At 34.6% G+C, this 14,861-nt stretch overlaps 1 protein-coding gene across 2 annotated transcripts in view; it reads left to right on the top strand.

Annotated features, from left to right (window-relative positions):
* Positions 1–308: 308 nt before the first annotated feature.
* The window catches only part of LOC110541982 (histone demethylase UTY-like), a 154,136-nt gene continuing 139,583 nt past the window's right edge, over positions 309–14,861 (top strand). For both annotated transcript variants that reach the window (XM_060376858.1, XM_060376859.1), the window contains exons 1-4: positions 309–776; positions 970–1,033; positions 7,108–7,216; positions 11,184–11,233. In XM_060376858.1, coding sequence (XP_060232841.1) covers positions 688–776; positions 970–1,033; positions 7,108–7,216; positions 11,184–11,233 — 312 coding nt within the window. In that variant the 5' untranslated portion in view covers positions 309–687. The remainder of the gene's footprint in view (positions 777–969; positions 1,034–7,107; positions 7,217–11,183; positions 11,234–14,861) is intronic.

The raw sequence follows: 14,861 nt of genomic DNA on the forward strand, positions 1-14,861 counted from the left end.
AAAAAGTCCATTTGTTCGCTCCCTGACATTTACATGCCCTGGGGACGCTACACTTTAAAAATTATTTTTATTTCTGTTTGCTCCTTGTGTGACCAAAGTAGCAATCAAATGAAAAGGCCAGTATACTTACTCTGGTTTAAGAACGAGTTACCTAGCACAGGTAAAACTAGTTTCAACGCATTCAGTGAAGCTTTTAGGCAGACTTTGTAAGCTAGCTAACTAGCAAGTTTAGCTGCACCGGTGATGACGTAAATCAACAAAAGTCACGTGAGATAAAACGGATACTTCCATTGGTGAGCCTGGCTAGCTTTTGGGAGAGGTTCAGCGGCTACGTGAGTTTCACACTGACACTATTACAACAACTTTATTCGCTAAGTTTGAGGTTCTAAGAATCTCGCGTAGGTTCTACAACAATGCCTGCTTCCGGCTTCTTGCAGTCACCATCCGCGTCTTGATGTGACGTGATAGTATCTAACGCTTTCTCTGCCTTGAAATTTATCGAGGCCACAGCTGCGTCCGTAAAGTTGACGTGGTAGTTTCAAGTAAAGATTGAGGCCATCATTTCAAGACCAGAGCTAGACTGTGGTGGGTGACCATAATCTTAGAACTTGGACACTTTTTTCCGTTTCTATGAAATGAAACTGATTGTCCCTCGCTACTGCTTTCTTTGGTGATGAGGAAAAGAAAATGGCGGCGGAAAAGTCTACTGGCGAGAGCGAAGTGGGACCCTTCAGTCTCACAGTTGAAGAGAAGAAGACACTCTGTGGATTGGATAGGTACGCGCTGCTGATACGGACAGGTTATCTCTCTGGGTTTATGACACTCACCAGGAGACTAAACTGCATCTTGTTTGCAGTGGAGACTTTTTTTTTTTTTTCGGCCTGTCAGGCAATGCTACCCGTGTTTTGAGATGTTTGTTACTCATGTGTTTCGGTGAGCATTAACAAAAATCATGTATTTCTTTCACAGCAGCTTCTTCGGGTTCTTAAACCGACGCGAAGATGGCGCCAGAACGAAGACGCTATTGAACAAGGTACAGCAACTACGTTTGGACTTAATTGCTTAATTTTTGCCTAAGCTTTGTGTTTTCCATGCCTAGAGCATATCCCTACCCTGAAAGTCCTCACTATAAACTTTAGGATCTAAGACACTGCGCTCTCTCTCCTCCCCACGCTGGCCATTTCCCCTTTCTTCCCTTACCTTCCTGGTAGTTTGAGGCCCTGCCTCAGCATACAGCCCACAGCATTATTTTAGAGCTTTTGGGTAAGATCTGTGTATCTCCAATTTCAGAACTCAGGTTACGAAAATCACTAGTTTGCGAGTGTACGTTTGGTTATCTTAATTGCTTGTGATGTGCACACGTTTTCGATATATCCGTTTTCTCATAACGTAAAATTTCACAAATACCTGGATTTGAAGAGTTTGTATACTTAAAAGGGACTTATTTAGGATGCAACGACCATAGAAATAATACTGTGAATGCCATTTTGCACAGTTAATTTTTTTCGTCCTTGGAGTTTTGTTTCCACAGTATGAAAGAGCAGAAGGCATTTCCACTTTGAAACTTGGCACTGTCATTTAGTTAATGGCTGCTGAGATCAGTCAAGATGGCGGGAAATAGTGCAAGAAGAAACGAAACGTAGTTTTAGAGGGGAAACGGCAATTTTACAAGAAAAATATTAAACCTGTCTAGTACAGCTTACTAAAAATTATTCCTTATTACTTAAAAGTACAATTATCAAGTCCTTTTAAAGCCTTAAAAGAGATTCTTATATGTATCTTGTATTTATCACATTTAGATACTTGTAAAATATAATTTTTGTTTGTTTTGATTCTGAGCTTAGCCATCTCTTTAGCCCAGGATTTAAACATTTGTAAAGTGCTTTGTGTAGAAACATAATATTTTCTGTTTATCTGTTTATCAATAAGTTACAAGTAATGTTTCATATATACATTGGGTAATTTTAATTTAAACATTTACCTCCTCACACTTTAAGACTTTTATGGTAAAAACTTAAAATATGGTTTGTCTAGCTTTTAAAGATATATATACTATGTACTATGTAACCGTCTTAAATTTTTTGAATTTATTGAGTAGTTCTTATACATTAAACATAGACATGGTGTTGAATATATTTTCAGAATGACTCCTATTATTTTGAGACCTTGTCTCACTATATGGTTCTGGAACTCACAGACAGAAATGGCTGTTTTCTCACTGCCGAGATTAAAGACATGTATCACTAAAACTGCCTGTTTTATAAAATTTAATACTTTTGTATTGAGGCTGCAGGTGAGGGACACTACTCTTTTATAGCTATTGAAATGTTTTCACTTAAAATGTATTATAATTTAAGATGACCAATTATATTAAAAACTGTGAAGTATATGAGGCCATATGATGGACGCAGGTGATGTACCTTTTAATTCCAGTACTTGTGATGCAGAGGCAGTTGAATCTTTGTGTATTGGAGGACAATCTGTTCTACATACTGAGTTCCTGGACAGTGTGGTCCCAAAAAGGAATTTTTTTTTTTTTTTTTTGTCTGCCAGTGGTGGTGCACACCTTTAATCCTGGCATTTGGGCAACAGAGGCAGGCAGATTTCTGTGACAGCCTGGTTTACAGGGTGAGTTCCAGGACTGCCAGGGCTACATCTAGAAATTTCAAAAAACAAATGGAAAGGTCATATGACAGTTTTTAAAATCTACAATTAATGAACTATTTTCATGTGGCATGGTGACACTTTCCTGTAATGGCTGCACTCAGCGGGCTGAAAACAAGTTTTTTGAGTGAGACCTGGCAAACTATGCCTTTACTCCCTGAACTATCCAAGTGGTCCTAAATAAATATTGTCAGTGGTCCAAAATAATAGTAATAATAACAATAATAACAGTTATTATTTTGAGGCAGAGACTCACTGTGTATAGGCTGGCCTGGAACTCAGAGGTTCTTCTACCTTTGAGTGTTGGGAAGAAAGGCATATTTCATCATTTCAACCCTAAATTTTATTTCACCATTATTTTATTTGTATGGCTGTTTTATCTGTATATATTTCTGTGTACCACATTGTGTCTGTAATGCTAACTCAGGCCAATAGATCCCATAGAAATGTAATTACAGATGGTTGTTAATGTCCCTGAAGTTTCTGGATCTTCTAGATGGTCAGCTACTAGAAGAGCGGTTAAATACTCTTAACTGCTGACCTATCTTTTCATCTCCTAAATTTTACTTTTAAAACATTGTTCCTCTGAGGCTGAGGCTGGGTTAGAAAATTATATGGACCAGGCTAGCCTTCAACTTGAAGAGGTCTTTTTCTTATAATGAGATAGGAACATTGTTAATTTAGCCTATATATTATTTTATTTTATTTTTAGCCTACATTTTAATAAAATATTGTGTTGAGGTTTGTGCATATTTCCTGAGGTTAGAGGACAGTGAAGTTCCTGGACCTATTTTTACTTTTAATAGTCATATTTTTGAAAAAAATTAATTTAAGAAAGGTATTTATATTTACAAGTACAGTGTTTCTCTCACTCTCTGATTTTTTGAGACAGGGTTTCTCTGTGTAGCCATGGCTGCCCTGGAACTACCTCTGGAGACCAAGCTGGCCACGCTTGGTCTCCAGAGGTAGTTCCAGATTCACCTGCCTATGCCTCCCAAGTGCTGGGATTAAAGGTGTGCACCATTGCTGCCTCATTAGTATTCTTAATTCTTTTGTTTCTATTCGTATTTACATTTTTTTTTCTTTTTCACCTTTTAATGTTGGCTTGAAGGACTTTTAACATCTTTCCTAAAGTATGTACTTGCTCCTAATTTATTAATTTCTTAGCGCCTGGATATATCTTTAACCTCTTAAAAGATATTTGTGTTCATGCATGTTGTGTACATGTGCATGAGGGTTGTCCAGCTTGGCAGAAAGTATTTACCTGCTGAGCTATTTTCCAGGCTCTATCCTCTTAAACAATTTAATCTGAATACTAAAATTCTTTAGTAAGTTTTTTTTAAGTTACCCTGCTCAATTAAGCTCTTCTCCAATGCTTTTAGTATTGAAGACCTTTCTAAGATAACTTTTTTCATTTAAAATTTTTTTTTAAAGATTTATTTATTTATAAAATATTCTGCCTGTATGTATGCCCTGCAGACCAGAAAAGGGCACCCAATTCCCTTATAGATGGTTGTGAGCCACCATGTGATTGCTGGGAATTGAACTCAAAACTTTTGGAAGAGCAGCCAGTGCTTCTAACCTCTGAGCCATCTCTCCTAGCTACCCCCGCAACCCCTTTTTTTTTTTTTTTTTTTCTGTGCCCTGGCTGTCTCAAGGAGAACAAAAGAACACACTGGCTTTCCTTGAGCTGGAGTAGGGAGTTAGAAGCTACTTAAATGTGTATGGTTTAGAGGAAGTGGTTTTGTTTCTTAATTAGTCTCACTTTCTTACCCTTACCGTTGCTGAAAAACTTTAAAAGGTTTTGAGAGTAATGAAAATAAAAGTCATATTATGGTATAATGGTCTTTTAAGTTTTTTTTTTTCAGAGTTTAAAGCGGGAAATCTTTCTTAATACAGATTTAAGAAACCAAGGGCTGATGAAATAATGTTATTATTTACCTAGCATTCACAAAGCAAAGCATTGGAACCCTATCATCATATCTGCTGGAATAGTGTTAAATTTTTGTAATTCTCACATTCCAGTGGAGAAGGCAAGAGGACCAGAAATTAGTAGCCATCCTCAACTACATAGTAAATTTCAGGCCAGTTTTGACAACATGAGGCTCTGTATCAGGAAATAAAAAATAAATCAAGTATTTGTATTTAATGCCTTTTTATGGTCTCATTAAAAATACAACATATAGAATATTTAGTTTGAAAACATTGAAAAACAGACAATTCTAAAGTTTCAAAAACGCTGGCTGCTTTACTGTTACTTTTTTTCCTGTTAAATAGTTAAAAAAAAAGTATGAGTGAATCCCAGTTCCATATCTTTATCAGATTAGAAAAGATTAAAAAAAGTTTTACTAAAGAAAATATACTACAAGAGGGACAAGAAACGAAATTTTTTTTTAATAGTTAAGAGAACTACTTGGTGTAACCTAGAATGTTATATGTGAAGTCTGTGTCTGAATAGATGAACTTATATTCTGCTATATTGTTAAGTAGTAAGTTTTACATACTAGTTGTCTTTTTTGAAATGAATCTTTGGCAAAAGGCATAATGAGTAGGTTCTAAAACGTTTGTAAAGACATTGCAAGCTAGTCTCATGCCTAATTAGTTAGGGTCTGATTGTTAATAAACATGATTTCTAGTTTTACTTTTCACCCTTTACCTCTTTTTTTTTCTTACCTGTGTATTTTTATATATTTAGATAGTGTTAAAAAGTGTTTAAAATATGTAAAATGACTCAGGAGGCAGACAGATCTATGAATTCTAGGCCAGCCTGATCTACAGAGTTCCAGGACAGAGAAACACAGAGAAACACTGTCTTGAAAAATAAAAACAAAACAGAAATATGTGAAGAGGAATAGCTATTAAAAAAAACTTGGAGTTTGTGGTACTTAAATGCTCAGATATAGTTTTTCTTAGAAAACTATATCTGAGTTTGCATAAATAGGCAAATAAAGAAGTAATAAATAATGATAATTAAGAAAGAGTTGAAGTAGCCTTTGAAACCTCAAAGACTGCCTGAAATGATATACCTTCTGTAAGATCACACCTCCAAAACAATTGCACTGACTGAGGACCAACCATTCAAACATAGGAGCCTAAGGGACCATTCTCATTTAAGCTACTGCAGTAGTTTTTTTTTTTTTATTTTTAATTTTTTTAAAATTAAAAAATTGTTTTTATTTAAAATTTTTAATATTTTTATTTATTTTTTACTATGTAGGTTAGTTGGCTCATACTGGCTGAGATCCTCCTCTTCTTACTCCTCCTTCTCCTCCTTTTTTTGTTTTTTCGAGACCGGGTTTCCCTATGTTGAAACCCTGTCTTGTAGCCCTTGCTGTCTTGGATTGATTTTGTAAACCAGGCTGCCCTCAAAATCATAGAGATGTGCACATCTCTGCCTCCCAGAGTGCTGGGATTAAAGTGCACCTTAACGCTTGGTTTGGCTGACCTCTTTTTATGTTCAGTAAATGCTAGGATTATAGGAATAAAGTAAGATATATAATGAACTCTGTAAAATCTGTTGTATGAAAACTGAAGTTACACCTTTATTTGGATTTACTATGTGATTATTAATTGTGATTATATAAATTTTGAATTTAATATATTTTTTTCTGTTCCTGTTTTAGTTTTTTTTTTGCTATGTGATAAAGAACAAGCAGCAATTTAGCCTTGTAACGCTTTTGTAAATTTAGTAATGTACTCCTTTGTTATTTTGTGTAGAACTTTTTTCTTTTTTAAAAATAGATTAAAAAATTATGTGTGTGTAGCATGTCTGTGTGTGTTTGTATATGTATCTTTATATGTATGTGTGTGTGTATGTGGGTATAGGTGCCTGCAGTAGGACCTGAACTATGGTTTTCTCTAAGAGCAGGAAGAACTCTTAACTACCAAGCCACCTCTACTTATTTATTTATTTATTTATTTATTTGGAAACAGGCCATTCCTGGACTCCTTTTCGTCAGAATCACAGAGATCTACTTGTCTCTGCCTCCAAGCGCTAAACTGTTTCCTTTCTGTTTATTTTAAGAATAACAATATGCAGATCATTACTGTTCACAATGGTAGAAAATCTTTTTTCTTTTTTCTTTTTCTTTTTTGAGATAGGATCTCACAATGTATCCCTGGCAGTTTTAGAAATTGCTATGTAGATTAGGTTGGCTTCAGACTCACACATATACACATGACTCTGCCTCCCCAAGACATGGGATTAAATGTGTCAACTTGTTATTGAGAAGTCTTTACTCATATTGTGTGAAATCCTTTGAATTTAATAGGGAATATTAAATGTTAATTATTAAATATTAATTAAATATTAAAACATTAAATATTAATGTGTGAGTTATGATTTCCATAGTCACAAATTGTATGCATTCTTTGAGGTAGAGTTTTATTAATTTTAATGTCGAGTTTATTTTATTTTTAAATGTTTGTATGTTTTATTTTTAGGCTATTCACTGCTATGAATCTTTAATAGTAAAAGCTGAAGGAAAAGTGGAATCTGATTTCTTTTGTCAGTTAGGTCACTTCAATCTCTTACTGGAAGATTATTCAAAAGGTAATTGTTTTCTTTTAAAATGTGTAACTTATGTTTGTTATATGGTTGTGTGGTTTTGGTTATTGGAGGTATTTGCTCCTTTACAGAATGGTGAAATTTTAAATCTAATTATATGCAAATATTTAGTACATTTGATGATTCTGTAAAACTCTTAATATCCTATATGTACACTGCTTGTATGCTTTTCTGGAAGTCTTTTTTAAAAATCTTAATTATGGTTCAAAGCAATTTTGATAGCTTGTCTATATATATAAATGGGTAGTTTTAGGAAAGTGTAGAAAATACATGTTTCTTAGTTTAATAGTTACCATTTTAGTTAGAATGTGTTTAAAAGCCTGTTCAAGTAGTCAGTTGTGAAGCTAGGGACACACACCTTTATTCTTAATACTCTACAGGCTGATTCAGTAGGATCTCTGAATTTGAGGCCAGTAGGGATTAGGCAGGCCAGGACTACAAGACACTGTCTCAAACAGACAATGAAGCAAATGTCTGTTGCCATAACACTGTAAAGAAATTCACATAATTTCTTTTGAGTTGGATTGTTTAAATAAAGCAAATTTTTTTTAAGGTTTATTTATTTATTATGTATACAGTGTTATGGCCGCATATACACCTGCATGCCAGAAGAGGGCACCAGATCTCACTAAAGATGGTTGTTAGACTGGTGGTTCTTCCAGAGGACTTACACACAGTTCCCAGCACCCATATGGCAGTTTGCAACCTTCTGTAACTCCAGTTTGAAGGAATGAGACACCCTAAATAGAGATACATGCATGCAAAATAACAATGCACATAAAATAAAAAAAATAAAAAACACTTAATTCTCCTCTATAGCTGTATCTCCTTAGTAAGGAAAAAAGGCTGTCTTAAAGGCATGACTTATAATTTTTCATGCAGATAACATTTTGAAAGATATGTTGTAACTCCTAGCAAATATAATTGATGAAGAACTGTGAACTACTTGTAATAAGGTTACATTTAGAAAATGAGGATGGAAGTGAGTGGTAGGAAGGCTTGCATCTTTGAGATCCTGAGCTCCATGCCTAATACCTATCTAAACTCCATATGCAATGTAAAATAATTATAAATATCATTACATTAAATATCATGTGGGGCACAGGGTATCCATAAAGAAGATTCTTTTTCAGAAAGTTTATTAATGTCATAATAAAACATGAATAATTTTTATGAATTATTAATGATGTTTTCCATGAGAGCTCAATAGCAATAAGTCAACGGTACATATGAAGTAAGACACTATGAAATAGAAGAACCCATAAAACAAGGTTAAATATTAGTCAGTGAACATATGATAAGACTCCAGGAGAATTTTTATTGTATATTTCTTTTTATGATGAGTAGTTTAAATATTGCTAGGTTAGAGGTTTGCAGTATTAGTGCAGACAAAGAATGTTAGGTTGTGGGTATGTTTTATAATGTTTTTAAGTGTTGGTTAATATTTCCAATCAAAAAATTTTTTTTCTAAGACTGATAGCTGAAATTTTTTTTTACAAAATACAAATTAGAATGTTAGGTTGTGGGTATGTTTTATAATGTTTTTAAGTGTTGGTTAATATTTCCAATCAAAAAATTTTTTTTCTAAGACTGATAGCTGAAATTTTTTTTACAAAATACAAATTTTTGTGCATATACTATATACTGTATAAACTTAATTAAGTATAACCTACCAATCTTCCTATAACATTATTTCAAATGGAGGATCTGTGTGTATAACAGGATGTTTATAGTAGTTGTGCAGTTTTCTATAGCCTTCATATGCAACAACAGACAAAATAATTAAGAGATCGTGTACACACTTGATGTACATATTCCTAGTTACAGAGCATCAAAGACAACATCTTTAATAAAAATAATCAAAGATGTGAAGGATGCTTACAGTAAAAATTTCTGAAGAGAGTGAATAAGAAACTAGAAAATTAAAAGATATATCATGTTCATAAATCCATACAATTAATATTATGATAATGGCCATCCTACTGTCAGAATCAGTGCAATCTCAAAAGTATCTATAACATTCTACATAGAAAAAGAAAAATAATTCCTAAAATCACATAGAACAAGAAAAATCAAATAGTCAATTCTGAGCAGAAACAGATTTAAAATGAGTGTAAATACACACACACATACACATACACACAAATACACACACACACACACACACACACACACACACACACACACACAAATCTCCAGTCAGCAGGGCATGCAGGCACATGCGTTTGATTCCCAGCCACTCAGGGAGGCTTAGGCAGACAGATTGCTGTGAGTTTGAGATTAGCCAGGTCCACAAAACAAGTTCAGGACAGCCATGGCTACACAAAGAATCCCTTTGTGTTAAAAAACAAAACAAACAAAACAAAACAAAAACAAATCCTTCTAGCTATCTGATGTTTGACAAAGAGGCCAAAAAACATACTTGGAGAAAAGACAGTATCTTTGACAAATGGTACTGGGAAAAAATGAAAACTGGATAGACAAGTAGGCATCCACATAACAATGAGGTGCAAGTAGATCAAAGATCTCAATTTAAAACCTAAAGGCTAAAACTGCCAGAAGGAAAAAAATAGGTACTATCAACAAGATGCAGGTGTTAAGAAAGTACTTTCTCCATCTGCAAGGAATTAAGATTCACTATAACATAGGATGTGATCAACCTCAGCCTCAGAATAGAAGGTCTTTACCATGTATATATCTGGATACATTAATATCCAGAACATATAAAGAATTTAAAAAAACAAAGATTCAAAACAACAAATGACCCCCATTTAAACTAACAAACAAACAAAATATTGGCCAGATTATAGCACAGGCCTATAATCCAGCACTAAGGAAGGCAGAGGCAGGAGGATCTCTTTGAGTTCAAGGCTAGCCTGGTCTACAAAAGGAGTCTAAGATAGCTAAGGCTACACTAGGAAACTCTGTCTTGGAAAACAAACAAACAAACAAAAAACTAGGAATCAAAACAAAAGGAACCTTCCAACAATCTGTGCCCAGGTCCCTGGCAAACTGCATGAAAGGAAGATTTCAGAAAACTGGTAGAGCAGGAACAGGCAATTTTATACAGTTTTTGCACCAATGGGGCACTGACTCTGGAGTAGCCAAACATCCCATTGTCACTATGGGGAGGTGCCAGATCTGCTGCACTTGAGATAACTTCCTCCCCCCTTGAAAAGATTATCAAATGATAATTTACCAAAAGCCTTACTGGTATGAAATGAAAATGTATTTTCTTAAGTCACGTCTTAATTCCATTTGAGAATGTTAGACTGTAGATTTCCTCATGACCCATGGACATCGGGTTTTGGGTGTTCTTCTTAAATAAAAGGAATATGTTTGTTGTTTGACATTAAAAAGACAGCTAAGAGATTTAAAATGTTTTAATTAAATTCATAGGATTACTACAGTTCAAACTTGTTTTCTAACTCTCTTAAGAGTTGGAGTGATTTGGAGTGATTTGATAAATATTTGAACAGGGAATTAATAGCCCATGCTTTTAATTCCAGCAGAGACAGGCAGATCTCTGTAAGTTAGTTGCTTTCCAAATTTTAGAGTTACAGTGAACAGAACAGAGGTGGTGCACGCCTTTAATCCCAGCACTTTGAGAGGCAGAGGCAGGCAGCTGTCTTGTGAGTTGGAGGCCAGCCTTGTCTACAGTGTGTGTCTAGGACAGCCAAGACTACCCAGAGAAACCCTGTCTGGAAAAACCAAAACCAAAACCAAAACATTGAAAACCCAAACAACAAAAAATAATTTTGCTGTGAATCTGCAGCACTACATTTCCTTAATAAAAAATTTAGTTTATTAGCCTTGTAGAATCTCTATGGATTTTCTTTTTTTGGAAAGTTACTTTTACAGAACTCATGGTATTGTTGGAGATTGAGAAATTGAACTTTACTATTTTATGTAAACTTGAGGCACAATTTGATTAATTGTTTTTCTTTTTCAGCGTTGTCTTCCTACCAGAAATATTACAGTTTACAGACTGACTACTGGAAGGTCAGTGCATATATCAGTACTAATTTTGCTCTGTGTTGTTTATATTGTGATTAATATCTTACTATTTTAATGAATGATTAATAATTCTGAGAATGGGATGTGGTAAGGGACATTTTCACTTTTTAGTTAGATATTATCACAAGACTATGTACAAAAGCCTGTATTGGGGGATTGTTACTATTCTTTTTTTTTTTAATTGTTTTGTTGGGATTTTCTTTTCTTTTAAATTTTTATCATTTATTACAAATTTTCAGTTTGTGTCCTGGCTGTGTCTCCTTTCCTTATTTCCTTCCACCCCAGCCTCCCTCCCTATTCTCCTTCAATGCCCTCCCCTTGTCCACTGATAGGGGAGGCCCTCCTCCCCTTCTATCTGACCCTAGCTTATCAAGTCTCTTTCATCAGGACTGGCTTCATTGTCTTCTTCTGTGGCCTGTTAAGGCTGCATCTCTATCCCCAACCTGCCACAGATGGTGATCAGAGAGCCAGCCACTGAGTTCATGCCAGGAAAGTTCCTGCTCCCCTAACTAGGGAACCCACTTGGAGACTGAGTCTATGGGCTACATCCGAGCTGTTTTTTTTTTTTTTAACATTTATTTTATTTTTAATTATTTTTATTTTTAATTTTGTGGTGGGAGAGTTGTGTACATGTCAACATAGGTGCTCAAGGCATCAGACTTCAGTGCTAGGACTGTTTGGATATGATTAGAAGAGTCCTTTGCAAGTGCAATAAATGCTAATGACAAAACCTTCTTTTTAGACCTATAGTTACTTGGCTTATTGTGATAGAATACTTTACAAGAACAGCTTACGTGGGATTTTGACTATAAAGATGTCTTTGGAGTTACTGTGAATAACCAGGTTTGAATAATCAAGGAGGGAGGGATTTCGATGTCTTCAGGTTTCAAAAACCAAGATCACAATTTGACAAAGATCATTGACACCTCATTTCCATCCCAGTTTCCCTCTATAATTTAAAGGTCATAATAACAGCTCCAGTTTTAAGGTGCAGTCCATCTTTGTGAGAAGTGGGAGATTAAGGTACTTGTTATATTATCTCTAGTCAGAAAACAGAGCCACTGATACTCAGTATTATCTATCTTTAAAATTAAGTATTCTAGCCATAGGACTAGCTTCCTGCACTTAAGAGTTTTCTTCTTACTTCAGTAAACTCAATGGATTTCTAATATCCTTCTGTATTTATTCTGATTAGTTTGATTTGAAGTCTATTTTGTTAAGTATTAAAATGGCTACACCAGCTTGTTTCATAGTTCTATTTGCTTGAAATACATTTTTTCATCCTTTTATCCTTAGGTGATGTCTGTCTTTGAGAGTGAGATGTGTTTCTTGGATGCAGCAGAGAGATGGAACCACTAATCTAGTTCATTAGTCTGTATATTTTGAGAGGAATTGAGACCATTAAGTTTGAGTTATGAATGTGCACTGTTATTGAATCCTGTTATTTTGTTATGGTGTGTCCCCTTCCTTCTAGTAATTGCTAATTTGGGGTTATTTATTCCTTATGTTTTGGGTGTGGTTATTCTAGTTTTCTTTCTAGTGTGTTCTGTACAACTGGATTTGTAGATATGTTTAAATTATGTTTTATTAGGGAATGCTTTTCTTTCTCCATTGAAAGTTTTATTGGGCATACTAAACCAGGCTGGCATCTGAACTTTTAAGTACATTTAGTACATTGGTACAGCCCCATTTGAATTTGAGAGTCTCCACTGACAAGTTATGTGTTAATCTAATGGGTCTGCCTTTTAAATTACTTTGTCTTTTTCTCTTAAAGCTCCGTCCCCCCCACTTCAAGTCAGGGTTTCTCTACTTGTAAAAGTACCTTTTATTTGATTGAGGTAATTGTCATCTTGGAGGCCTATTGCCTGTCTACTAACCTAGGCTAGTCTTGGAAGCCACTGTACATTCTAATCTAGGCAGCTCTTAACCTCTGAGCCATCTCTCCAGGCCTCTGGTTATACTTCTTTAATCCTGAGCAAAAGCTGTCTACATCATAGAAAGAATTATCTCATAGTCAAAAGGGTTTATCACTGGCAGTGACAAAACTACTTCAGTGGGAAGAATTTTAGTGATTACATATTTCAGTACTAAGCCAGGTATTTTTTAATATAAAATCTTACATTATAGAATACAAAGTAAGAATTCCAGTGTTTTATGCCATAAACTGACAAGATAGAGGGAATTACAATGAACTGTTTTTTTTTTTTTTAACATTTTTGGGAGTTCTATTATTTTCTGGGTTCATGGGACGTTCAAAACAACTTGTATATACTTAAGATATACCAGGATTTGTAGTGCCATAGTGAAAGCTTAACTGAAGACACAAATCTGTCTCAAGCCTGTCTACTATTGAGGGATTTGGAGATCCACAAAAGTATTTATTGTAGCTATAAACTTTTTATCAACTGTTTAACTTTTTAACTTCTAAAATTGTTTGAATCAAATCAGGAGTTCCATTATCAGGAATTAATTCATCTGAACAGCAGTGCATCTTCATAAAGATCCCATAAGAGGTCTGTTTACTTAGAGTGCATAAATACCCAGAAAATGAGGATTGAATCATGTCAAATTTTTGACTGATGCAGCAGCATAGAGGAGAAAGGGGTGTCAGAGGCTGGAAGCAGCTCTGAGGTTACAGAACTTGCAAAATACTGGATGACCGTTTACTACCATTTCCCAGAAAGCAAACGTGCCTAGTAAATTTCCCCAAGACATTGCCTCTTGGCATAGTAGCATATATTTTTTTAATTTTCTCATTATTGTTAGAGAAAATTAAGTCAGTGCGACTGGTTTTTTAAAAATTACTAACCAAATTATATCTGATTTGTGAATATTTGTGTGAGGGTTGAAATTAACTTCAAGTGTGGCATTAGATAATATGATGGTTAATTTCAAGTGATTGGATAAAAATATTTCACAGATTATTAGTAAACTGTATTTTAGGGTGTTTCTGAGTTTCCAGAAATAAGTGTCTTGTGATAAATTTGATGTAATGGAAGAAATAATACATTAAAGCATGAAGAGTTGAAAAGCTCTAGGCCTGGTACTATATGTTTATAATCCCAACACTCAGCAAGCAGAGACAGGCAGATCTCTGTGAGTTCAAGGACAGGCTGATCTACAGAATGAGTTCCAGGACAGTCAAGGCTACACTGAGAAACCCTGTCTCAAAACAACAAAAACAAAACAAAACAAAACAACCCCACAAAAAACAAGAGAGAGAGAGAGAGAGAGTTGAGTAGATGACTGTTAGATCATCTACTCAACAAAAAAAGGTCATAAAAAAAGTACAGCTGGTAATTGTGGTTTCATGTTCATGGAGGACATAATCTTAACATATATCCTTCTAGTTAGTGATCTACTTTGCTATTTAGGAATGATAAAGTTCTACAAAATTCCTTACGACAATGGATTAAAAAATTTGAAAATGTAATCTAAAATAAATCTATTGTCTTTTATGTTGTCTTAGGTGTTTCATTGTAGTAGTGGAAAATGAACACAGGAAAGGATGGAAATTATTCTAGGAGTGGATGATTTGGTACACATCTGATTGAAATTTATTTGAAATTGCTTACTGATTATTTAATTGTGAGCATATGTTTATGTTTACTGA

The sequence above is a fragment of the Meriones unguiculatus genome (genome assembly GCF_030254825.1).
Source record: "Meriones unguiculatus strain TT.TT164.6M chromosome Y unlocalized genomic scaffold, Bangor_MerUng_6.1 ChrY_unordered_Scaffold_35, whole genome shotgun sequence".
Lineage (NCBI taxonomy): Eukaryota > Metazoa > Chordata > Mammalia > Rodentia > Muridae > Meriones > Meriones unguiculatus.